The 24195-nt window shown below is 39.4% G+C and overlaps 2 protein-coding genes across 2 annotated transcripts in view; both read right to left on the bottom strand.

Moving 5' to 3' along the window:
* Positions 1 to 3050: 3050 nt before the first annotated feature.
* On the bottom strand, positions 3051 to 12203 carry trim47 (tripartite motif containing 47). Its single transcript, XM_040033234.1, has 8 exons — positions 11950 to 12203; positions 11368 to 11579; positions 7348 to 7393; positions 7111 to 7206; positions 5555 to 5779; positions 4591 to 4613; positions 4398 to 4519; positions 3051 to 3945 (listed from the first exon to the last, which is right to left on the bottom strand). The coding sequence occupies exons 1-8, from the start codon at positions 12130 to 12132 to the stop codon at positions 3416 to 3418; spliced, it is 1437 nt and encodes a 478-aa protein (XP_039889168.1). The 5' UTR covers positions 12133 to 12203; the 3' UTR covers positions 3051 to 3415.
* A 2051-nt stretch (positions 12204 to 14254) lies between these two features.
* The window catches only part of LOC120734409 (FRAS1-related extracellular matrix protein 2-like), a 68926-nt gene continuing 58985 nt past the window's right edge, over positions 14255 to 24195 (bottom strand). The window contains exons 14-24 of the mRNA XM_040033228.1: positions 23817 to 24120; positions 22241 to 22372; positions 21529 to 21860; positions 19082 to 19274; positions 18828 to 18953; positions 18612 to 18736; positions 18355 to 18489; positions 18055 to 18181; positions 17524 to 17711; positions 17277 to 17423; positions 14255 to 16884 (exon numbers count right to left, since the gene is read on the bottom strand). Coding sequence (XP_039889162.1) covers positions 16336 to 16884; positions 17277 to 17423; positions 17524 to 17711; positions 18055 to 18181; positions 18355 to 18489; positions 18612 to 18736; positions 18828 to 18953; positions 19082 to 19274; positions 21529 to 21860; positions 22241 to 22372; positions 23817 to 24120 — 2358 coding nt within the window. The 3' untranslated portion in view covers positions 14255 to 16335. The remainder of the gene's footprint in view (positions 16885 to 17276; positions 17424 to 17523; positions 17712 to 18054; positions 18182 to 18354; positions 18490 to 18611; positions 18737 to 18827; positions 18954 to 19081; positions 19275 to 21528; positions 21861 to 22240; positions 22373 to 23816; positions 24121 to 24195) is intronic.

The following is a 24195-nucleotide window of genomic DNA, read 5'->3' on the forward strand; positions in this document are numbered from 1 at the left end:
TTGTCTGCTTTGTATAACTAAACTTTAGTTTATGTATTATACAGTAGACTCATTTTTACAGTGAATTTTCAGTTTTCCTTTGTTTCTTGGCCAGATTAGATATCAGCATCTCTCTTCATGCCTACTTTACCTACTAAAGATTATGCATGCAGTCATGCCAGTTGTTTTTTTTCTGATGTCCTCTTTTTCTATTATTCTATTGTCAAATAAGATAAAATGTCACTTGCCTGCTTCTTGGCTTCTTCTGGCTTGGCATTTGCATTAACCTCCTAAGACCCAAACTCTTCCACGACATGCATTTTTAATTTCACTTTGATATTTGGCCCCGATGAATGTAAAAACAAAGAATTACCAGATTTTTTTTTTTTTTTTTTAACTTTATTTTTGATTTTAAGAAAAATAAGAGCCACATATGAGGATATTCATTTAAAAATGTTGATAAAACAGTAGCAGTACAATGTCCTCGTAAGTGGATATTAGGCCCATGTAGAGCAAAAATTTAGTATTTTAGTCTAAATAACCCAAAATGTTATGTCCATATATGTGGACGCCAGGTCCTTGGAGGTTAATGTTAAAATAACTCTACATCACTGGGACTTGATAATATGATTCTCATGTCTTACGGCTTTTTTTTTTTTTTTTTTTTGCACAGAAAAATGTTACTTAATACTTTATAAAACACATTTACAATACACTGACACGAAGCCTCTCTCAAGAGACCTTTGTATAAATCAAATGAGTCATAACAGCCCGGCCTTTCCAGTTTCTTGCAAGACACCCCAGCAGCTAATCATTTTTAAGCATTTGATGAATCAGTCTCTGCTGGTGTATAACAAGTGTTTGCTACACACCAGGCATTCAGTGGTGCAGTGTATAAATAGATTCTTAAATATAAGGTTAGATTCAATCTCCTGGTAAAGCTTATTTAAAAAGAGATTGGCTAGAGTGAATAAATATTAACCTGTAACCTTTAAAAAATAAATAAAATCATCATCATAATAATATCAGCTTAATCTGAATAAAACCCTGCCAGAAAAAAAAACTTTAATCAGCAATGGTTCTCTGAAGTATTACTTCAAGGATGCATGTGATTGTCAACCTAAACACATTTGTATGGCCCGTCATTAAACCCAAATTATTTTAAGTCAAGAACAAGTAAGAGTCATCATCAAAGAAATGAGGACACAATAAGAACAGCCTTCTCACCTCTTCCTTAAATGTTCTTGCAGAATGAAATTAGCAGTACCACACCCAATTTCAAGATTAGGGAACGGAAGGATGAAAATCTTGGGGAAAATGGCAAGCAGCCTGTTTTGTTAGTAGAATGAACCAAAGCTATTAGCACTTTTATCAGCTGGATGTAATAACTCAGCATAAATGAAAGCTGATGAAAACGATACAGTCACGGTAAACAAAAATACACTTTTTAAATTTAAAGGTCAAGTCTTAAAAGGAAAACCTCAGATAAACTACAAAATGGCCTTCCACCCAACCGCAGGAACAGCATGGGGAAAACATAAGTACACACTTAATGCTTTCATAGGAATTAAGGGGTCATACAAAAGTTTTAAAAGTCTGGAGAGTCTGTTAGGTCATTTCCAAACAAGTGTGTATCATTCTGTAATGAAAGATACGCAACAGGAAAACATTCAAAACAAGTTTTCAAAAAACAAAGCCAACCACATTTGGACACCTGGAACTAAAATATAACCCAAATATCCCAAAGTACTCTAGAGTTCAACGTAAGGCCATCTGTCTGACAGCTAAAGCATGGCAAAAACTGAGGCATGTAACAAGACAACGATCCCAAGTGCAGCAGGAAATACTAAATTGCAGAGACTTGTCTTGTTTTTGATCTTTAGTAACCTTATAGCAAAGATAAAGTTCAGTTTAAAGGAAATTGTGGAAGAAGTTGCAATACTATTCTAATTTCACTGCATTGTCTAAATACAAAGTGTTTTAAATGAATGACAGACTTACAAGTCAAATACACTTTGCATCTTTTAATCCTAATGTGAGAAACACCAATCACATTAATAGACCCCCCCCCCCCCCAAGGGAAAAAAAAAAAAAAAAAAAAAAAACAAAAAAAAAAAACCCAACAATACATTTCAGCAATAAAAAGTATGTATTGAATAAGATACACCATCTGAGACAACATTTACCAGCAAATACTCAAAGTTAAAGAGTAGAGTTTCAGTCCCAACATGTGATGGCAGACCTCCAAAAATAGAATAGGGCTGCCATTCTCAAATACTGTCAATGATCACATGGTGCGTTTTAAATGAGGCCATTTAATATTACCAAAAAAAAAAAAAAAAAAACAAAAAACAGTCAAATGGGGACAAAACCACTTAAAATACAATGGTGATGATTTGAAAACAAAATTCTGTTTATGTAAAAAAGAAAAATATATATGTGTATCGTGTATGTTTTTCCCCTCCTCTTTAGCTTTCAGGTCAGTCTTTCCAGTCCATGAGTTTCCCCAATTTTGTCACTGGGGGGGGGGGGGGGGGGGGGGGGGGTTTTAAAAAAAAAAAAAAAAAAAAAAAAAAAAAAAAAAAGTGCATGCAAGTATATGCAACAGCTAATGCTGGCTGAGCTGCAGTTAGAATACTGTGGTAGTTTTTCCTTTTATCCAGATCAATACCAACACTGGCTGAAACTGATTTGCTTTCAACAGGGGGGGGGGGGGGGGGGGGGGGGAAACAAAAAAAAACAAAAGGCAGCATCAAAAATAAGCTGCAAGAAAGACGCAACTCCGCAATATACAGAGGAAAAGTCCAAAAATGCCAAGCGTGCGACTTTAAGTTTTTCTCATCTTATATAAAATTAAGTGTTTAAAAGGTTTGTGATAAAATGATTTGTACTGATGGATGTTGCCACTTCCATTCATTCCTGTTAGTCTAATTGTAAAATCAGTACAATATGGACAAAATTGAGTGTTCAGTCTCATATTGATGAGGGAATGTTTAGCATAATAACGACAGACATTCAAACTATACCAGACAATGCTTCACCACTGACCCTTCTAAGAGTGAGCTTTTATAGTAGTAGAAGTATGGCATAGTTGTTGCTAACGGGATAACAGCACTGAATATGCTCTGAACAACAAGAGCATCTGAGGCATCTGCAACCCAGCAGACACAGTGATGAATAGCAAAGCACTTCTCCAAACCCCTAAAGGAGGTGGTATGAGCCTACAGTGTGTGTCCAAGTTGAAAACTACCAAATTTGTGTACACCTGGTACTTTTTATTCAATGTAAAATGTACTTTCTAAAAACCAGTAAGACAACTCAAAAGCATACATGACTTCAAGGGTCAACATCAGCCTATCACTCCAGCCTGATCTATGAGATAAAGCCTTGCCAACAGGCAGAAATGAACACACAGGCGTTAAACTTGTTTAAACTCTCAGTAATAGTGGCATATTTGCAGTCTGCTGCCTGGGTCATTTTTCCCTGGGCTGAAGAAAGGGTAGACTGGCTCCTCAAAGCAGGTGTCAAACATGTACAGCCTCTTCATTGTTACAGCATCATAGAAGCTAAGACGCCCGTTGTCATAGTCCAGGTACACACCCACGCGAGGAGAATTCCAGTAGTCGGCAACTGGAATGCGTCCGTCCTCCCCATTGGCGTACAGCCGGTCCTGCAGGCACAGGCTCCAGTATCCTGCGGAGGGTGTGAGGCTAACGAAGCCCTTCCTGTTGCTGCACTCTGTGGTCACTCCCAGGTACCACACACCTTTGTCCCTCACATCCACCTCCCAGTAGTGCTGGCCACTAGCATACTGGGCTGTGGAGAGGACGCCACAGAACCGATTGAAGCGGGCAGGCAGGTCTGGCTCCTGGCTGCGGACACGGCCCTCCTCCACTTTGGTGTCAAAGTCAGAGATAAGCAGGTTCGGGTGAGCGGTGTCTGGGTCCAAGGTGAGGTTCTGGGGCACTATGGAGACGCCATGACAGATTAAAATCACATTAGTCTTAAGCTGACCTGATACTACATTTTTAAAAGAGCAGACTTGGTAGACAAACTGCCTGTTGGAATTGATATTTTTTTTATATTGTCATTTGTGCTTAGAAATATAATCATTTGTATGCTGATAAAAATCATATCCTTATTAGGACTGATAAAAGTCTGTGTGCAGAAAAAAAATGTAGATTAGTTGACTATCAAAAAGAATCATTAGTTGCAGCCCTATTAGACAGTAACCCGTTTCAAAAAGAAAGCATGCAGAAAAGTTAACCTGCATTACTGCGGTTTCTTTAGAGACTTTAATATATTCACCATCCAGCAAGCTTTAGGCTGAAAATGCCCAACCTCATGCCTAAAAATCAGTCTTACAGTTCAAATATAGCATCTCTTAAGCACTAACAGTACATGATTCTTCAACTTACTGGTGTGCAGCACGTGCATCATCTTTTTCCACATGATGAGCTGAAAGGGCCCTGAGAAGTCTGTAAATTCTGTCGGACAGTTAACCGGCTCCAAAGAGGTGAAAGGCTTGCACTGTACAACTCTGCAGAAGAAACATGGAAATTAACATGCTGGGTTTTTGTAAAGCATTTTTGTAATAAATTAACAACTTACTCATTAAATGTCTCAGCAAGGCTCTGTTGCAGGGGGGGAAGAAAAGAAAGAATATACTTAATTTGTGGTTTAATGTATAATTCAAACCCTAACAAACAAGTTTCATAACATTTCTGTTGCTTTGAGCAGCCCCATGTGCCCATATGCCATTTTAAGGACGCTTTGATCCTTAATCCTTAGTGCACAGTGGTAAACTGTCATCAGGGTGTCTGCAGTTTATCACAAATTAATATTTAAAGTCCTTTTATAAGAATATGAAATCAGACCAGTTTCATGACCGTTTGTCTTTGCATGATGAATGGCCACGCAGTATGCTCACATCCACAGCAACTCTGCTTTTAATGGTAATTTAGAGAAGCTTGTCAAAATAAAGAATGTTGGATGATGGCGGCTATTTGCTGGTGGGGTTTTACTTCACGTTTGACTTCCCATGTGATATTTAAATACAACAATTTGGGCTCCTGAGTATCTACAGTAAACAGTATTTAAGGCTACTCTGGTTGACTAGGGGCGTGTTCCTAGGTCTAATTTTATAACTACAACTCTGTGCACCAAATTTTCCCATCCCATTGTCAACCTAAAGACAATGGCTGTGCTTTTATTCCAGCTTTAAAATGTATGATTATCACCCAGTTATAAACAAGCATTTTCACTTTTGTGTACAGTTTTTAAATTTAAAAAAAAAAAAAAAAAAAAAAAAGGCACATGTTTGTCATTTTCAGGCAGCATGATTGCATTAACACAAAAAGGTAAAGGCAATAGTGCAGCTTTTAACAGAGGAAGCCTGATAAAAAGGAATGTTACAGGCCTGCCAAAGCTGTATTTAAGACAGTCTCATTCTTAAGAATACTGCTTTATCCTTTTTGAAGCAAAAGGGTTTGGGATGGGGAACTCAGCAATAACGTTATCCAACTCTTATGCCATAGCTTGACAATTTACAAGTTAACCTTTGAAGTCAACTGACCTCAAAGTTAGTTTTTCCATTGATCTGGCTGTGGATAGCTGCTATAGCTTTGTCCACAGCTGCTGCTTCCGTTTCCACAGTCTTCAAGTTGTCATCTATAACAGCCATGGTGGCCACTTCCTCAGCGTCCAGGCTCTCAAGCAGCGAGTCCCTCTCATCCAGCAAAAACTGGACCAAGGCACCGACGTCTGCTTCAATCTTTTCCTTGAGTCTCTGCTTTTTCAACTAGAGCAAAAGAAAAGTTTAAGATAAATGTGTCGCATTCAGTGTTGGGTAAGTTACTTTAATTACTAATTACTTAGTAATTAAGTATTTTAAATACTTATATTGATTGTGTCGGAAGAGTTACTTAATTACTCAATAAGTAATTAAACTAAATACTTCTTAAAAACCCTATAAACCTTGAGTGGACAAACAATAGAAATTAAACTCTTTAAATAATAACTTTATTTTATTTTTTTTAAAGACTGGGACTCTACAGTACGCAGCGGTAGCATCTCTTCCACAATGTCGCCTGCAATCATTTTTTAAGCTCACCTTCAGATGCTTTCTGTGCTGCTGAAGTAAATCAAATTTTGCCTGCTTAGCAGGAGTTGCTGCGGTGTTATCCATGGATGATGAACTAAGGATCACTCAGAAGTATTTGTCTATGCTCTCGTGTCAGGCGCTTCAGTAGATCACTCCTGCTATTAACAGCGGCTGATTTTTTTTTTTTTTTTCCTCCCTCCCCAGGACATAGCTTACATATTACTGTAATGTTCTTGTCTGCTTGTTTCAGACGAGTGAAGAGACAGGAATATGTCCATTTCATAAAACAGCCACTCGCTTCAGTCGAGTCCGACATCTTCCGCTTTAGAATACGACTACGCAGCAAACTGGCGCGAAATGACGTGCACCTGCACTACAGCGGTGTTCAAGCGGCAGAGTTTACTTCTACGTTTAGAAGATAAATTATTGAAATTAAATAATGATATTCAGCAAGTTTAATTTTACAATGTAATGCAAGTACATTGTAAGTAACTGTAATTAAAATACCTAAAAATGAACAGTAATCAGTTAGTCTACTTTTTCAGTGGAAAAGTAATTTAATTACAGTAACGCATTACACCTAACACTGGTCACATCGCAGTTCTAGTGATGCCTACCACAAACAACGACACTGTTGGTGTAAACTATGAATGACACACGATCTGTGGTTTAAGTCAACTTTTAAATGTGACCATGCATTTCCAAATAATATGGCAGAGTCATTTGTGCAAACAAGCACGTCAGCCTGAGCAAAGTGGAATAAACAGAACTGAGAATCTGCTAGAGTCATCCTGACAAGGCTCTTACCCCCCCCCAACCAAAAAAAAAAAAAAAAAAAAACCAAAATAATATTGACTGACCAGAACTATAATGTTAACATAACTTTAAGATGAATGCTCAAGAAATGCATGTTCAGCAGTCCACTAAAATTTCACCATGTACAAGTGAATGTTTGCATGCAATATGCAAAAATGGCCACTTGAACACCAAGTTCACAAAAAGAGCAAGTAAGAACGGTCATTCCATACCCTCAGTTCACTTTTAGTGAGCTCATCAGCCGTAACAACTTTTACACATTGAGACTTCTGCCAGTTGAGCTCCATTAGCCTCAGTTTCAGTTCCATCTGTAACAAATGTACAGGAAGACAAGTAGTCAGGAAAGCAGGGCAACAGTGCAAATATTAGAGATGCAGTAAATAAGAGTCTAGGTTACCAATACATAATAGGAGACTACTTAAAAATAATAAAAGGAACACTACTGCTACCTTCATGTCATTCACAACTTCTGGCACTGGTGCCACATCATGGTGTCTGAAACGAAACACTCAGCATGTTACAGAACAATTTGTTGCAATCAAAAAAAATAAATAAACATTGGACTCACTGTGTCACCTAGAACTTCCTTTCAGACAGATGTTTAGATTGCGTTTTTTTACAAATCCCAATGGATTAATTTTCCACAATATAATTATTCAACAGAGCAAATGTTATTTTACACATCTGAGGATAAAAAGGAACAAATAAACACAAATCATATGATCTGTTTTGAATAGTGTGTCCTTTATAAAGAGTTTTTTTCTTGTTTGAATTAACTGGGAAACTGCTATGACAGAAAAATAGCAGTTTTAGAACCTCTCATAGTGGATTAGAATGGTTGAAAGTTTTCAGCGAGTCCTTTTTTAGTTATATGAATAATGTTTAAAAAGTTACTCGTAAATACCCCTAAGACAGGAACTAGCCACAATCAGTTTTAGGTTTCAGTCATCTTTCACTTTAATCAATGAACATTATTCGTGTCACATCAGGTCACCGACAGATTACAAAAGTGAAGGCTATGACATCAATATGGAGACAACTTTGCCTCAAGAGGGTTGTAAAAGTGTATGATATGATCCACAAGCATAAACTAAGCTTTACAAATGTGTGCAATGTTGTGTGTGTGTGTGTAACTTATGGACTCATGAGCATGTGCTTCAATAAATAAAATACTGATCAGTTATACACAGTCAAGTTGAGCTCACAAATCCAATAAGTTTTCGAAAGGTAAAATTTTCTGTGTACAAATTGATAATACTTTATTCATCCTGAGGGAAATTGGTGTAGGGTCTGGTGTAATTGAGTGTAGGTCTGTGTCAGTGCACATATGTGTTCAGCTGAGAGAGAGTGTCCCTTCACCCAGTTAGGCAAAAGTCAGTCTTTAGTCGATGCGGGTGGCCTTGGGGTGGGGGAGAGAGTCAGTCTTGTTATCCAAGGAGAATTTTGTTATTCAGCTTTTGCCTTGAGCATCCAGCTGGCGCCAGGAGGCCGCATGAGATGAAGATTGTAGTTTTGTTTAGTGCGAACAAACTGCTTCCAATTTTGAGACCATCCTCTGCATTAAGTATATGCTCCATATTATGGATACAGATATAGTCGAGGTAAAGTGGAATAAATCCTTTGTTAATCTGAGCATTCTCTAATGAAATCAGGCCAACATTGATATTAGCGTAATTAATTATCCTTAACATTTCAGAATGTGGCAGGCTACTCTGTAGGGTCTGTAATTGTAAATCCGTATTTTCTTGTAAAAGGGATTACCAGCTGTTCTGTTTATTTAGAAAAAAAAAACAAAAAACAAAACAAAAAACCCATATGCATGCAATGGAAGGCCAGATGTCCCAGTTTTACACTGGGATTTGAACATAGCTTATATTTGTGGATCTTGTGGAGCAGGGAAATTATTTTACTGCTATTGGTAAATAATCATCATTACTATTGCATTAATAATATAATTTACAGCATTGATATTGTATTCAGAGGTTTAAACAGTGTGTGTCTTTCAGAAAGACTAAGTTGCAGGAGTTGACAGGAAGTTGTAGAGAGTTTGCAGAAGTGAAAGCAGAGTCTCAGTTATTTTGAGGAGCAGGTTAGACGAGGCTATTTGAATTATTAGGTTATTCAAATTGTGTGTTATACTTTTAAGCTTTAAGTAGAAGTTCTTGATTAAAACATTTATTCAACATAGTACATGTAGTTTCAGTTAGGTTGTTACACATAAGGATGAGCCTGTGGTCTGGGGCAACGGGTGACCACACACACAGTTTGTCGCAGAACTGCTGCTGAGGTGTCAAGATGACAAGAGAGCATCCGGCAGTGACAGGAAGTACCGGCCATGAAGCTAGAAGACAATGTTCTTTTAAACTGTGTTAAAAGTCATTGTGGTTTTGATTTGACGTGTGTATATATTCTGTCTGTGACGTATGAAGGGGCGTCATTAATTCAAACCCTGATGCTATAAAAATCTGTGTATGCTTTGATTAAGTCGAAGATTAATTTCTGTCTGCGTACAGACTGGTCTTCCCACGCGTGTATTCATTAAAATCAATTGTTTGACCAAGATCTTCTGGACCTGGTTGTTTGTACTCTCCTTCCTCAATTATGTGAACCTTAACAATCTGTAGCTGGTAGCGTTAAATTTGTCTCAAAACCCCATATGGGCATAAGATGTGATCTGTGCATATTGGCAATTCGACCACACATATTTAAGGTTTTGTAAGTGAGCAAGAGAGGAGTTGCGTGTAGTTCTTAGATATTTGTACACACAGGAAGGTTTTCGAAAGGTACAATGACCAGATTTGTGACCTAAACTGTGCAAAAATGATCGGTATTTATTCAGGTTTGGATGTATGCATTTGCTTCGCATTTGTGTGGATTGAAGCAATCCTTTTGAGGACTTAAGTCCTCAAAAGGACTGCTTCAAAACCATAGTACACATTTGTAAAGCTTATCATGTGGATCATATCATGTGCATTTGGTCAGCTAAAGGCGTGTCCACATAAGCACCAATGCACTCATCCTCGAGTTGTTTATAATAACAACTTTATTTATAAAGCTCTTTTAAACAAAGTTCTGAACAGTTATTTGAAGATAAAGATACTTTTTTAAGTTGCTTTTTTGCAGACACTTTGTAGTTGACTAGTAGACTTTCCAGGCTCTGGTTGCCTAGGTACCACCACATGCTCATTGACAAGTTATCTTATTTTGGATAATCAGCATTTCCTCTACTTAAATGTAGTTAAAGAAATTCGTTTCTCCTACAGTATGACCTGAATTGAACAACCAAACCCATAAATGCAGGAGAAAATGATTAACAGTTGCGGCAGAGGGAAGTTTTCCCTATAGAGCTCTAAAAGATGGGAAGTCTTTTAGAACCATAACCAACATGCCCCAGTGCATATTTAAATAAAATGTTTAAAGCACTTTTGCATTGGCTTCACTTTTCAGAGGTACATCCTCTATATAATCTATGTGTGAGCCCCACCCACTTTGTCTGCCCTTGCTATAAGTCGCTTAATGCAGCGGTCCCCAACCCCCGGGCCTCGGACCAGTACTGGTCCGTGAGTCGTTTGGTACCGGGCCGCGAGAGTTGAGGCTCAGGTGTGAAATGTATAGTTTTCAGGGTTTTTAATCTGTTTTCAGCGTTATTTTGTTATCCTGTGTCTTTTCACGTGTGTTATGAATAAATTCTTTTTTTCGGTACCGGTACTAGTTTTATTTTGTTGTATTTATCCGCGACACCTTAAAGGCCAGTCCATGAAAATATTGTCGGGCATCAACCGGTCTGTGGCGCAAAAAAGGTTGGGGACCGCTGGCTTAATGTCTTGCTGAGGTCAATGCACACTGTGTGGCTGCCCCTCCTCAATACTGGTCTCAAACTAAAGTTAATTCACAGATGGACACTCGTACACTAGGCATTCACAATGATTCTTCCAAATTTCGTTGCCTTGTACCTGTGATGTGTGCAATGACCATAAAGTTGAATTCTATTCTATTCCAAATGAGTCTTGGGTACATTAGTGCCAAAAACCTCATTCTACAACACTCCTGGGATCTTACTATGAAATGCAGATATACTGCAGTGCTTCCCAAGCTTGGTGTGGGGTCATAAGCAGCTGCCAGTCATGCCAGGGGTCCCAATTTCCAATGATACTGGTTACATTAGTAAATGCTTGCAAGTTATTTAGGCGATACAGGATGCAAAACAAAAAACCACAAAGCCACAAACTAAAAGTAAAAATGTGAAATTATTCTGCTAATATTAAGGTAATACCATTAAGCATGGCAGACACAAAACATAAGATGAAAATTGTGCTTTTTTTACATCGCCCCCTTATTATTCCTAAAAATCTGGTTCGTACTGTCCCGTGTACTAATATCTGTCATTAATAAAATCTTTTCAGGGCACAGAGCTGTGGTGTGATATTTGTAAAGTCAATCATAAAAAACAAACAATCAAAAAACCCAACCTGTGTGATCTAGATTCCCTGCAGACAACACAGATAGGCCTCTTATCGGTCTGGCAGTAGAGTTTCAGCTCTTCACCATGATGCTCACACTTTTCACCAAATTTCACAGGCTTGGAGGGGGCAGGACAAGCGCCCAGGCACTCCAGATCGTCCAGTTTGGCCACCAAGTTCTGCACCAGATAGTTTTTAGTGAAAGTCCTCTTGTTGAACACCTGACGGAATAAAGAAAGAAGCTAAGGACGACTAACCAAGCACAAGGTTGCGTACATCATATCATTTTTGGAGCTAAGCTTTTAACCTGCCAGCTCATGTGTTGACAGGTTGACTACCGTTAGCTAAGGGAAGGAGGAAAAAAACCCAACAACAACAACCAGCTATCCTAGCAAATGCAAAATGCACTGCGTAGGTATCCGTTATTTTAAAAACAGTAGCCAAACACGCGGTGTTATTTCTCGTAGATATTTATAAAAGAAAAAAAAAAAGACATCGGAAGAAACACTGGCACCGCCGTGTTATTGTATTTGCCTTCAGACGAGGTTCAAAAAAGAAAAACAAAAAGGCGTATATAATGTATTAACTTACCGTTCGGCACTGAGGACACTGATACCCATAGTCTCCGCCATTTTCATCCCAGTGCATACAGATGCAAAAGCGGCAGAAATTATGGCCGCATTTCAGAATAACGGGGTCCTTGAAGAAGTCCAAACAAATAGCACATGTCAGTTCCTTCCTCAGGTCATCTCCAGATGCACCAGCAGTCGCCATGTTTACAAACCAACCAGCAGCGGAGAACTGCCACTGCAGGAAGTGAAGGAAGAGGATGGAGGGAGGGAAGTGGGCACATTTGTGGAGTGTCGCTTTCGCTCTCAGCCAATCAGTTTTCACTCTCTCTCTATTCAATTGTATTTCAATTATATACCCTTTATTGGCACAGCAGTCAGATGAACCATAGTCTTCAATCTAAGAAATCACAAATTGCACTTTTATTTTACTGCTTCCCAGAGGAGCATTTAAAACATTTTTCCCTACAGACATTGTGGAGCCTAACTCATTTCACTGACAGTCATAATTGTGCCATTTTTTCCCTTCTTAATCGTTCCTACTTTGCCTAGGAAGGTGAATTAATAATGTGTGTGCTTACAGGTCAGCTGCTAACTGAGCTACTTTAACTTATTACTCACCAGTCCAAATAAGCTCTTAAGCCTGTGATAGCAAATGGAAAATTACTAGTACAGTGGGGGAAATAGTCCCTAATTTTTATGGTAGTTTCACTTTAATGGTGAGACAGAATATCAACTAGAAATCTAGAACCAAAACACATTATATAAAAATTGATTTTCATGCCACTGAGTGAAATAAGTATTTGATCCCCAACAACCCAGCCAGAATACTGGCTCCCACCAATTGGTTGTGTGCCCACGTGGCACATAGATTACAGTTAATCAATTAATCAGTCAATTAAATAGAGATAGTACTGATCTCAACTCATTATGTGTATAAATCACCCCTATTCACAGCATAAATATCTTCCAACCTCTCCCCCCATCATGGGTAAGACCAAAGGACTTCGGGACCAGACTGTAGAGCAGCAAAAGACTGGGATAGACCAGAAGACCATCATCAAGAAGCTTGGTGAGATGGTGACTGTTGGTGTGATTCTTTGTAAATGAAAAAAGTATAAAATGGCTATCAGCCGCCCTCAGTCTGGCGATCCAATGCAAGCCCTTGCCTCATGGGGTGAGGATGATTATGAGAAATGTGACGAATCAGCCCAAACTACAAGCGAGCAGCTTAATGATCTCAAGGCAGTTGGGACCACAGCCACCAAGAATACCACTGGTAACATGTTTTCCTGTATAACATGAATAACTGGATTGAAATGTTGAAGCGCCCGCAGGGTCCCCCATTTAAGAAGGCGCATGTACAGGCCCAACTCAAGTTTGTCAGTGAACACCTAAACGATTCAGAGAATTGTTGTGGGAAAGTACTATGGTCAGATTAAACCAAAATCGCTCTCTACTCGATCAGCTTGCAATCAACTTGACACATCATGTTTGATGGAAGAGAACTGCTGAGTGTGACTCAAAGAACACCATCCCCTCAGTCAAGTCCGCAGAAGTGGAATCATTATGCTTTGGGGTTGATTTTCTGGTCAAGTTATACGTCGACCGCATTGAGGGACTAGTGACGGGGGAATGTACTGTAAAATCTTGGACGAGAACCTCCTACTCTCAGCCGGAACATTGAAGATGGGTTAGTGATGGATGTTTTTTTTCAGCAACAAAGAAGTGGCCTAAAGAAGAAGCGCATTAGGGTCTCCAGACCTGGAGCTTCAAGTTGCCAAGTGGCTGCCAAGAAACCTGAAGGATTAAGGGAGTATCAGTAAAGAGGAGTGAGCCAAAATCCCTCCTGAGATATGTGCCAACCTGATGACCAACTACAAGACACATCTTACTGCTGTGCTTACCAACAATGGTTTTTGCACCAAGCTTTAAGTCATGTTTTGCTTGGAGATAAAATACTTTTTTTGCTCAAAGACAAGCAAATAAATTACCAACTTATATGTAATGTGTGTTTTTTTGGAGTTTTAATTGATATTCTATCAACTACTATAAAAACGAGAGAGAGTTCATTTCTTTATAAGTAAGCAAAGTTACAAATTCAGCAGGGCATCAAATAATTACTTCCTCCACTATATGTTTTTGTTTCTATGAACATAAACCAGTAAAACAGATGATGTTAACATGACAGAGACAAATTTGGGGAAAGCATTCTCAGTCTCAAAGCAGTGAAGTCAAATCAAGTATCAAAGCCGCTAAAGTTCATATGGTCCACCCCACCTCTAAACCTAAATGTACTGATTCAATCAATGAAAATAACAAAAGGCACCAGTAAACAGTATTTATTCTTAAATACATATACATAAAAACCCATTCATAAAAAGACACAAAGTAAATATCAAGTCTGATTGTGCTAAATTTGTCATATTATGGGAATAACTGGCTGTGGGGTATACATTACATTGCATAGCTTGTAGTGGCGTGTGAGGGAGGCGATGCAGAAAAGTGCATTTGATACCAAATATGGTGTTATTTCCAAGTTCATCAGGGTAGAATTAAAAAAGGAAACGAAAAATAGAAAAATACAAACACATACACACGCAGCTGGCAATCAGATGTATAAATCCTGACATACCTCGAGGATTCACACCTCAGCTGCTTTCCGGCTCATGTCCAGCACATCAACTAACCCTGATGAATAGTAGAAATAATTATACAAGGATGACTAACAACACCATAAGAAGACAAATATTCAGGAACACTTACATCAGCATGTCGTATATTCATAGCAGAGTAAGACATAGTTTTAACAATACATATAAACAAGAACCTTCACCAGTGACATCGACAAAATTATGAGATTATATCAAAAGTCTCGAATGTGATATTTTCCATAGTGACATACTGATCTGTGAGCAGCTATTTTCTTTGCATCATTTGTTTGGGAAAAACAAAATGAGTCAGAACACTGAAATCCCACACAACACTAGTGACAAGTAATATGAACATAATGTGGGAAGAACAGGGGGTTAATTCATTGGATATGGATACAGTATTTGAATGTTCACAGCACCACACTTATTAGCAGTGTAACACACACGTTGAAAGTGGCTCTGGAGAGCTCTCCAGTCAGCAGTAGTAAATTGTGTTATAACACACAGTCCATTCTTTGTAAAAGAAATAACTCCTGAGATGAGTGTCTCGTTACAAATGTACCTCAATCAGTGTTAAATAAAGAAACAAACAAACAAAAAACCCTCAAAATGACAGAAAGTATTAGAAAAACACAGAGCAACAACACTGTGAGGATAGCAGTGACAGCAGTGAACATTGTGCTATCAGACGCAGCAATGAGCTGAAAACTAAAGTGTTAAAACTGTACTAGTAATATTTAAAAAACCTAAAATAAAAAGGAGCAACAGAGATGCCAAATACATGCAGGAAAACACTCTTCGGTATATGGTAAATATGATGAGGAACAGTAGATATGGTGGAGGAATAAAAAAAAAAGTTTAGCTGGTGATTAAACATTAAATTATATCAGTAGTTGTTTTCAATTGCTGGAGTTTGATAATAAGAGTTTTGCAAGGTTTAATTCACAGATAAAACACAAGTGGTGCCATCTTGTCTTTATGACTGCCCCAACAAATATCTTAAGACTAAACTGTAGGCTTAAAGGCACAGTTCACCCCAGATTTAACATGAATGTGCTCATACAGCAAAAGTTTTGCAGCCAAACACTTAGTTCACAGAAGTCCAGTATTTACCTTTTGTTTTCTATTATCTCCCACCAGTGGATGGAGTTTCTAACAACCTCAGCTGCACAGCATGTGTACATTAACCTATTTTATCCTCAGCATACTGCAGAAATGATGGGATAGTTTATCATTCATATTTTTTAAGGAAACATCAGAGCGTTCTTTGTGAGATGAAATATTCCTTCCTCTGATGCACATATCGTTAATATCTAGCCTCCTTTCCCGGAGGTACACCCGCGGCGCTAAAGCTCTCGACTTGTCCTGTGTGACGCTTTATCGTAAATGTTCACTGGGTGACTGGGACTGTCCTGAAGGGATGTAGTTGCTTCAGGCACTTTAACACCACAAAGCCACTCAGCGAGCACAGCAGTATTACGCTACTTGCAGGACAAGTCTGAGTATTAAATAAAAAAAATTAAAAAATGTTGTTGTTTTGCTGTTGCAGTGATAAGTATATATTCTGTATTGTAGAGCTCACCCCCATTTACAGGCACACTTAATACCATACGTGATGACTCTTGAGTTTTGGTGTTATGAAAGCAATTTAATGCCATTTTTTAAATATATTTTTTAAGATATTCCAAAGAAAAACTTATAAAAGCTCCCATATATTTCCTACATGTCCATCTGTCTGTCCGTGCATTCATTGCTCAGACCTCTGAGCTGTTGCGGCAGTCTTGCATCCTCACCACCAACATGGGCTCTGTACTGACAGACCCTTTCACCACTTCCTGCACGCCCTCCCTCCATCCTTCCTTCCCATCCTCCTGTCTGGATCTGAGCACCAGCACGATGGAGACAATAATGAGGACAATGAGCAGGAGGCCGATCAGCGCCCCTACCACAGTTACCAGACCCTCCTCTTCGTCATCTGCATGCAGCTCCCTGGGTTCCAGACCATCAGCAAAAAGTTCATTTGGCCCCACTGACCTACGCTTGGTGCGATCCAGAGCTATGTGCATGATGTTAGTACCACGGTTCTTATCCACTCCAATATCTTCAGCGATTTCAGGAACTTTATTGGCAGCTGACCTCCTCCAGCGGTGGCCTTTTGAACTGGATGGGGTCAAGGCCACATCATTGCTTGTGGAAGTCACAGAGTGGTACTCTAAGCTGCGTTTTCCAATCCCTCTGTTGGCATTCTCCTTGGAGCGAACTGTGTAGATGGTGTGAATGTACCATTCACGACCTGCAGCAACCTAAGAAGCAGTAAAAATGATGGATATTTTTAGAATTATATTCACCTTAATTTGATGCAAAAGACACAAAGACTAAAACCAGACACCTAATAAAATAGAAACTGTAATCCTTAATTGTTCAAAATTAACTAGTGCAATGAAAATCTGGTATCTATAGCCAATTTATAGTCAGTTTTCTACTGGCCCTAATTTAAGTAATTTCTTAAAGATTGAGATTTTTTACATCCCTCCAAGTAAAAGCATCACAAATGCATAAACAGGATTATGTTATTCTCCTCATATCCTGCAAAGTTGCAGGGCCTCACAACTTTGTCATGCAGGTTATTTCTGTAGCTTTTGATTCATACAAAAAATGAACTGTTGGCTTCAGGAAACATTAACATATAGGATACCTGAAACATGGCTGCAGAGTCCAGTCTAAAGCCATCAGACCCTGGTTGCCTGATGAGTGACATGGCCGATGGATCGTCCGCTGCCAATACAGCATTAAAACTGACATCGCCGAATGCCCGTGCCTGAGTCTCCGGCTGAGCCTTGTCCTGGTGGAGTATTTTAGATTGAAAATCAAAAAGGGATGGAAGATTGTTAAATGTTATTTTGCATAATGAAATGTTATCATTAGAAAACAAGAATACTCACAAGAATCTTGAATCTATACAGCAATGAAGGGGAGTCTGCCAGGCATCCAAATTCAAACTTGGTCGGGTTATATTTGGGTACGTATCCATCGGCGCCTGTGCAGAGGAACACCTTCTCGATGCTACAGAAGAAAGAATTTCCCAGGTTCTGCACAGGGTCCACCATGACACGGCCGTATACTGTATCACCTGAGGAAAGACAAACGTAAAATCTAAATCGTACCTTTTTTTAAAAATTGTATTGTCATTTTTGTCCAAAAAAGAAACCATAGATGCATAATCTGCTGCCACTGCTTTAAGAATTATTCTCAATCAAACCAAACCAAAACTCTAAATTAAATGCTTTTATTAAAATCTCATACGATATTTTCTTTTAATAATATAAAGCAAATCATTTACTTGAAGCAACCCTATGTCTGCATGAAAGGTAAACATTTCCTTTACAAAACTGACAGAAGCAATGTGAAATATTTTAGACTAGTATAGTTCTACTAGTATAGTTCTGTAAATCTTGGGACCTAATAGGTCTTACCCTCAGAAAAGGCAACATCACTCTCCTGTCCAAAACCCATGGATCCATCAGAAAGCCATAGGCTTCTTTTGGACAGCAAGAGCATCTGAGTGTTGAGACTGAATTCTACTGCAACTGGATCACTCACCTAAAAATGTATGCACATATTTAGAAAGTGATAGCATCATAAAAGAAGACAGATTGCCAGTTACAGCTGGAGACAGAGAATGGAATAAATAAATGAATACAAATGAATAAATCCTTCCTACAACGAGGAAACATGCCACTCTTGAATCTTAATCTTAGCTGATGCTGACTTACTTGCTGGAATCTGATGTCCAGATCAAAGGTGACGGGTTCTCTGGGACTGCATACAGGTGGAACAGTGTATTCCATATTTTGGGATGTTGTACAGGGAATCAGCTTCACTGTGTAGGTACCAGAGTAGTCTCTCACCTATATGCAGCAGCGGGGAGATATATAAAAACATCAGTCTGCATCTGCCCTTGTAGCTGCTTTGAAACAGACTACATGTCTCAGATTACATCGTGGCATTTAAACGTTTCATGCAGTCTTACTGCAAAATCAGAGGTGAAGGTCCACTGCTGGACTGGTTGGTTGTAGGTGGGCTCACTCCTCACTAAGGTCAGATTAAATGTCAAGCCAGTGTGGTCCACACTCATCACCATGGATGACATTGAGACTGCAGGGTAATTTTGAGAGCAAATTTTATACTTTATACTAAAATAATGGTCCCAGAATACAATTCTGATACGACAACATTTCAGTCTCACCAGATCGTTTTATTCTCCCAGAAGAATGAGACCTCACAAACAGACCCCTAAAGTGAGCCTTGGTATGGAAGTTTACCACCAAACGTCCCTGCTCATTGATGCGCATGCTCATAGGATACAAAGCACCTTGAAAAACACACACACATAATATACACATTCTGAATTTTGCAAGAGCTGGTCTTGTTGATGTGGAGAGTATCCTGTGCAAGAACAAAAACACAAGCTATAATATTCTTTCTGTCTTGGTGACATACCGTGTAGCTCTGCCTGTGGGGGGCTGCCGATGCCATCCTTCCAGAGGATGGCCGTGTCATACACAAAGGTGAGGCGCAGCTCGGACTGTAAATCAAAGTGCTGCCAGCCACCAGCAGCCAGAGGGGAGTGGAAAGCATACGATACATAAAGAGGCACACGCAGGGTCACATAGGACTGCACCAGGTTCAGCACCTGTAAAGATGTTTCAATGAAGAACTGGTCATTTGATTTTTTAAAATGAAACAAGCTTATTGAATTGAAGGGTGAAAAGACACTACAGAAATCCTCAACATTGATGAAAAGAGGTAAAATCTTTTCAGATTAAAGGGCGATTGTAGGTCGGTAAGCTATAATAAGTGCAGAGAAGATGTAACAGATGAACACAGTGTTCTCCTCCACAAGGTGTTTAATGTTTGAACTCTTTCACTCCCACTCAGTGTTTCTACAGAGATGCAGAAAACTCCTGTGTTGTACACCAAGAACCACAGTGGGCATTGGTGTGGGATTGCATTGTTTTTTAAAGGTTTTCCAAACACTTCAAAACTTATAATTCATGTTGATCATTGATGAAATAAAGATGTGAAGCATGTTTCCAAGTATTTAAAAGTGATTTAATTACATTTTGCTTTTTCTGCTGCTACAAGATACAGGCCATGTCCAGTGTTCCCTGGTAACAACAAAACAAAATCACCACTAGGTGTCTCTGTTCACCAATTTTGTTTTAGCAATGTTGTCTGACTTCACAGCTTTTGAACTATTTTATGTTCCTTAAAAAAAACACAAAATAGTTCAGTTTGACAGAAGCTGAAACTGTAGTAAATTATCATTGTTTGGCTTGAAGGGAAAATTACTCGATTTGCATAGTCAATAACAGAAGTGGATTCAGAGGGGAGATTAAACGGTGAGAGAAACTACGAGAAGCAAAAAATGATTCCGTAACAAAAAAATTTTGTTCTGTCTTTTCTTTTTCTGATCAACTTTTGCTTGTCACTTGAGGACAGATGATTCAAAATCCAGTCGTATTTCTAAAACAGCATTTACATGCAAAGCACTGAACCAGTGTTGAAAAAGGAAATCAAAAGCTGGCTGATTGAGAAACAAACTCGCTCTGTCCACAATTTCACTACAACGGCTTCCTAAAATTAGCCATTCTTTCCTTACTTTCTTGAAAAATCATTTTCTTGCACTTTTCTTGGGCATTCAAAGTTCCACTTTTTCAAATACACGCACTCCACAAAGAACAAAATAACCTAGCAGTTACACAGAAAAGCAAAGCTGTTATTGAAAAAAAGCAAGAATAAATCACAGCTCATGATTATTTCACCCAAAACTCAGGCAAAAGTTTGATTTCTGAGTTATTACATTTTTTTTCTGTGCTCTTTGATATGAGCAGCTGCATGGTAGCGCCTGTCTTTTTTGTCTTTCCACAGTCCTTGAGGAACCTTACAAATGACATGGACTAGACACTAGTGGAAGACTTGCATCATGTGCAGCTAATTGGTGTTTGCTGCATGCTATGACTAGGGACAAGTACATTCATGTTTCCATCTATAATTCCCTTTCTCTCTCTCTCCCTCTCCATCTCTGTTTCACACACACACACACACACACACGCACACGCACACACACACGCACACACACACACACACACACACACACACACACACACACACACACACACACACACACAGCAGTCTGATCAACAGCAACAAGCTCACAGATAAAAAGCCAGTGGAACACTAAAGAACAGCAGGACATGAGCAAGGGAGCAAGGGTCTGTCTCCACAATAACAGGAAGCAAGGGAATAGTCCTTATAACATCACAACATTTGCAACATCTGCTGCAATGATGCAACAACAGAAAACAGCAACTGGAAGCTTGTTAGCACATAAATGACAGATTGCCAAAATTGAATGTAGTGCTTGACTTGGTAGTGAGCCCAACAGAAAGCCAGAAAAAGTACCAAAAAAAGCTTTAGAAAAGCTTTCAGGTAACTAAGAATTGGGGATATTGGTGTAGATGCCCAGGACTCAGAGATTTCATGCGGATGTAAGCTTTAGTGCTCTGTGTTGAGAATAGTATTGAGTATTTATGAGTGACGGACTGGCAGGTTGGCAATTCTTTGTATAAGTGTGTGTGTTTTATGTGTGTTTGTGTTTACCTTCACACTAAAAGCTGTCAATCAAATGCTTGTGTATAAAACTGGCAAACACACACATACAAACAGCAAATGAGACATAAAATGCAGGCAAACAGCTCTGGTGCCATTGAGTCTGGGTGCCCTCCTCATTCACAAGGCGGCAAATAAACTGAACATACAGGCAAGCACGCATACAGGTGAGCACAAACACTCACAAAGGAGAACAGTCAAACAGATGTACACGCAAAGCCCAGATTGGAATTTATGCATTGTGGAGAAAGGTACACAAGCAAACAGACTCTCACCTGTCCATCAGTCCCTATGGTGCCTCCACAGTCAGTAAGCAGCTCAGACATGTGGTAGTAGCTGGTGAACTCCCAGAGACAGGCTTCCAGGTTGAGGTTCCTGTAGAAGCGCAGTGTGCTGTTCCCCCGCAGAGAGCTGCTGAACTGATATGGCGCAGGGTCCCCCATGCTCTCAGGGCTGCCCGTCGATGCAGTGATGAAGCCGTGAGCTGTGGTGACCTCGGTGTAGTCAAGCAAGTTAGAGCAGCGGTGGTTTCCGACCCGGGTTCCATCGGGACTGAGAGTCAGTTCAAAGTTCGTGAGACGGCGAGTTGAGATCACTGGAAGCATTCCTGCCAGACAAGGACATTTTTGATTTTGAGCGTGCCCAACTACCTTTGATATTTGAACTGAGAGAAACGATTATTGAAAAAAAAAAGTAATGCAGAGGAAAGAAAGAGTATATAGACAGTTAAAACTGATGGGGGGTGAGGGGTGGGCATAAAAAAGGAGAAGTAAAAAGATGAAGCAGAAGGAAACTGATTAAAAATCAAGAAAGGATTGTTAAGTAGCAGGTGTGCTGGAGGGTTTCTACAGCAGGGTTCGGTACAACACGGCGAGATCTATATTCTGGCTGTCACGCTCCTGAGGAGCCCCAGACGTGAATATTACACACACTACATTACACCTCACTTCATCTGTGGTACGAGCTCTGCCTTCAGCTCCTACATACCATCTATGTGAGGCATGGTGACAGTCACTTTGATGAGGTTAGGGTGTTTTGGGTCGTCTGCTCCAGTGTAGCGTAGCTTGGCAGAGAAAGGCTCGGCACCAACAGTGCCCATCTTGCGTGGTTGACACATACCTTTTAATGACAGAAGAGCAGAGAAGAGATATTCTAAACACAGGAATAGACACAAGATAGTTACAAAACATTAGAGAAAGCAAGATATAGTAACTGGCAATGGCTTACAGCTAATTACATGTGATAAATCCTTATTTAGTTATTCTTTTTTTACACATTACAAATGCAATATCCTCTTAAATCCCTTTCTGTTCATAACCTGCCCGAACTACTACTGAGTCATATAGCGATTTCCATATTTCTAAGAATACCCTGTGACCACCCTGAGAGAGTGAGTCTGAACTTGTTCCATTTGGGATGTGTAGGTGGAATGAGTGCGGCATAAGTGATAGCATAGCAACAGCAAAAAATGATTATTTTTTTCTTTCCCATTTGAGAAACGAGTGAGAGCTCTGACCCATTCTCATTGCACATAGCTTGTAGCTGCATTGGATTATGATTCATTAGGGCTATTGTAACCAATGAAAATGGTCTGTGGGTGTGTGTCTGTGTGTGTGTGTCTGTCTGTCTGTATGCCACTTGATTAATCTTATAAAATAGGACAAAGTTGCAAATTAAACAATGTGTAAAATTGGTTCAGATCTTACCAGCTACAATAAAATTCCACTACATCAATTACCCAATAAATTATTCTTTAAAACTACAACATATGTAGAGGACACAGACCGTTTTCTCAATTAAGCGCTTTTTGTTTTATAATTAAGTACAGCAATAAGACTTACTTAATTTGATCAAGTACCATTGTGATTACAACCTTTATTTTTCTAGTTTCCTTGCTGGCATTAATATTTTTACTTAAAGATCTGAATACTTGTCGAATAATTTAAATCATAATTCAGAGATAAAAATACTGAACTTCAGACAACCTATCAGTTTAATCACCTTATATCAGTGCCGGCCCAAGTCAGCGGATTGCTCAGCTGTGGATCCAGCTTGCAAATCTTATATGGGGATCCCTATTTAGACTGCCACAGCCTGCGTACAGTTGCTGCTTCCCACTTGCATGCAAGCCGCTTTGCAACCCACCTTTGTCTCCAGCTCATCATTTTCATCCTCTTTCTGACTTTTATCATTTTCATCTGTGTTGTCAATGATGGTACTTAAAGAACATGTTTTTCTACCCATGTTGAGAACTAAAAGAGTTTTGTTAATATAAGCCTCATTCAAACATTTATGTGGGTGAACAAGGCAAAGGAGTTTTAATATAGCGCTCACATTCGCTCTGATGCATTAATTGGAGTGTGAGTACGAGTGTGGGGATGACTGGGGATTCAGTATCTTGTCCAAGTATTGAATACCAATCCTTTTTTATCAAACGTTGCCCCGACTGAACAAAGCTGTAATGTATAGTAGGTTGTTTTTGCGATTCTTGTAGAATAATTCTCCAAAAAACACCTGGAAAGATCAGGCCCAGATAAGATTTAATTCATTTTTCAGTCCTCACCTTCCACCCGGCTGATTGTGACAACGGGGCTGCTGAGCTCTAAGCCCTCATCCCCGTTCGAATTAACAGCTCTAGCAGCACACTGGACCCTGGAGCCTGCTTGGAAGTAGACTGAATCCAATGTGATCATCTTGGAGGATGTAAAGAATGTGTCAAAGTCCACCTCCCTCATGGGACTGGTGACGCCATCAGGGCCAGCTGGGGCACTGATGAGCCAGCGGTAGCGGGTCAAGGTGTTGTTGATGTGCTCGCTGACACAGATAGAGCCCGTCCTGTCATAATCTGGGTATTTTGTATTGCAAGCCTGGAGGATGGATAAGGAATTTAGCAGGAGTGGGTGGGTAAGCAAGGACAGCAGAGAGATGGAGAAAGATACAGT

The sequence above is a fragment of the Simochromis diagramma genome, unplaced genomic scaffold (genome assembly GCF_900408965.1).
Source record: "Simochromis diagramma unplaced genomic scaffold, fSimDia1.1 OVJJ01000216.1, whole genome shotgun sequence".
NCBI classification, from domain to species: Eukaryota; Metazoa; Chordata; class Actinopteri; order Cichliformes; family Cichlidae; genus Simochromis; species Simochromis diagramma.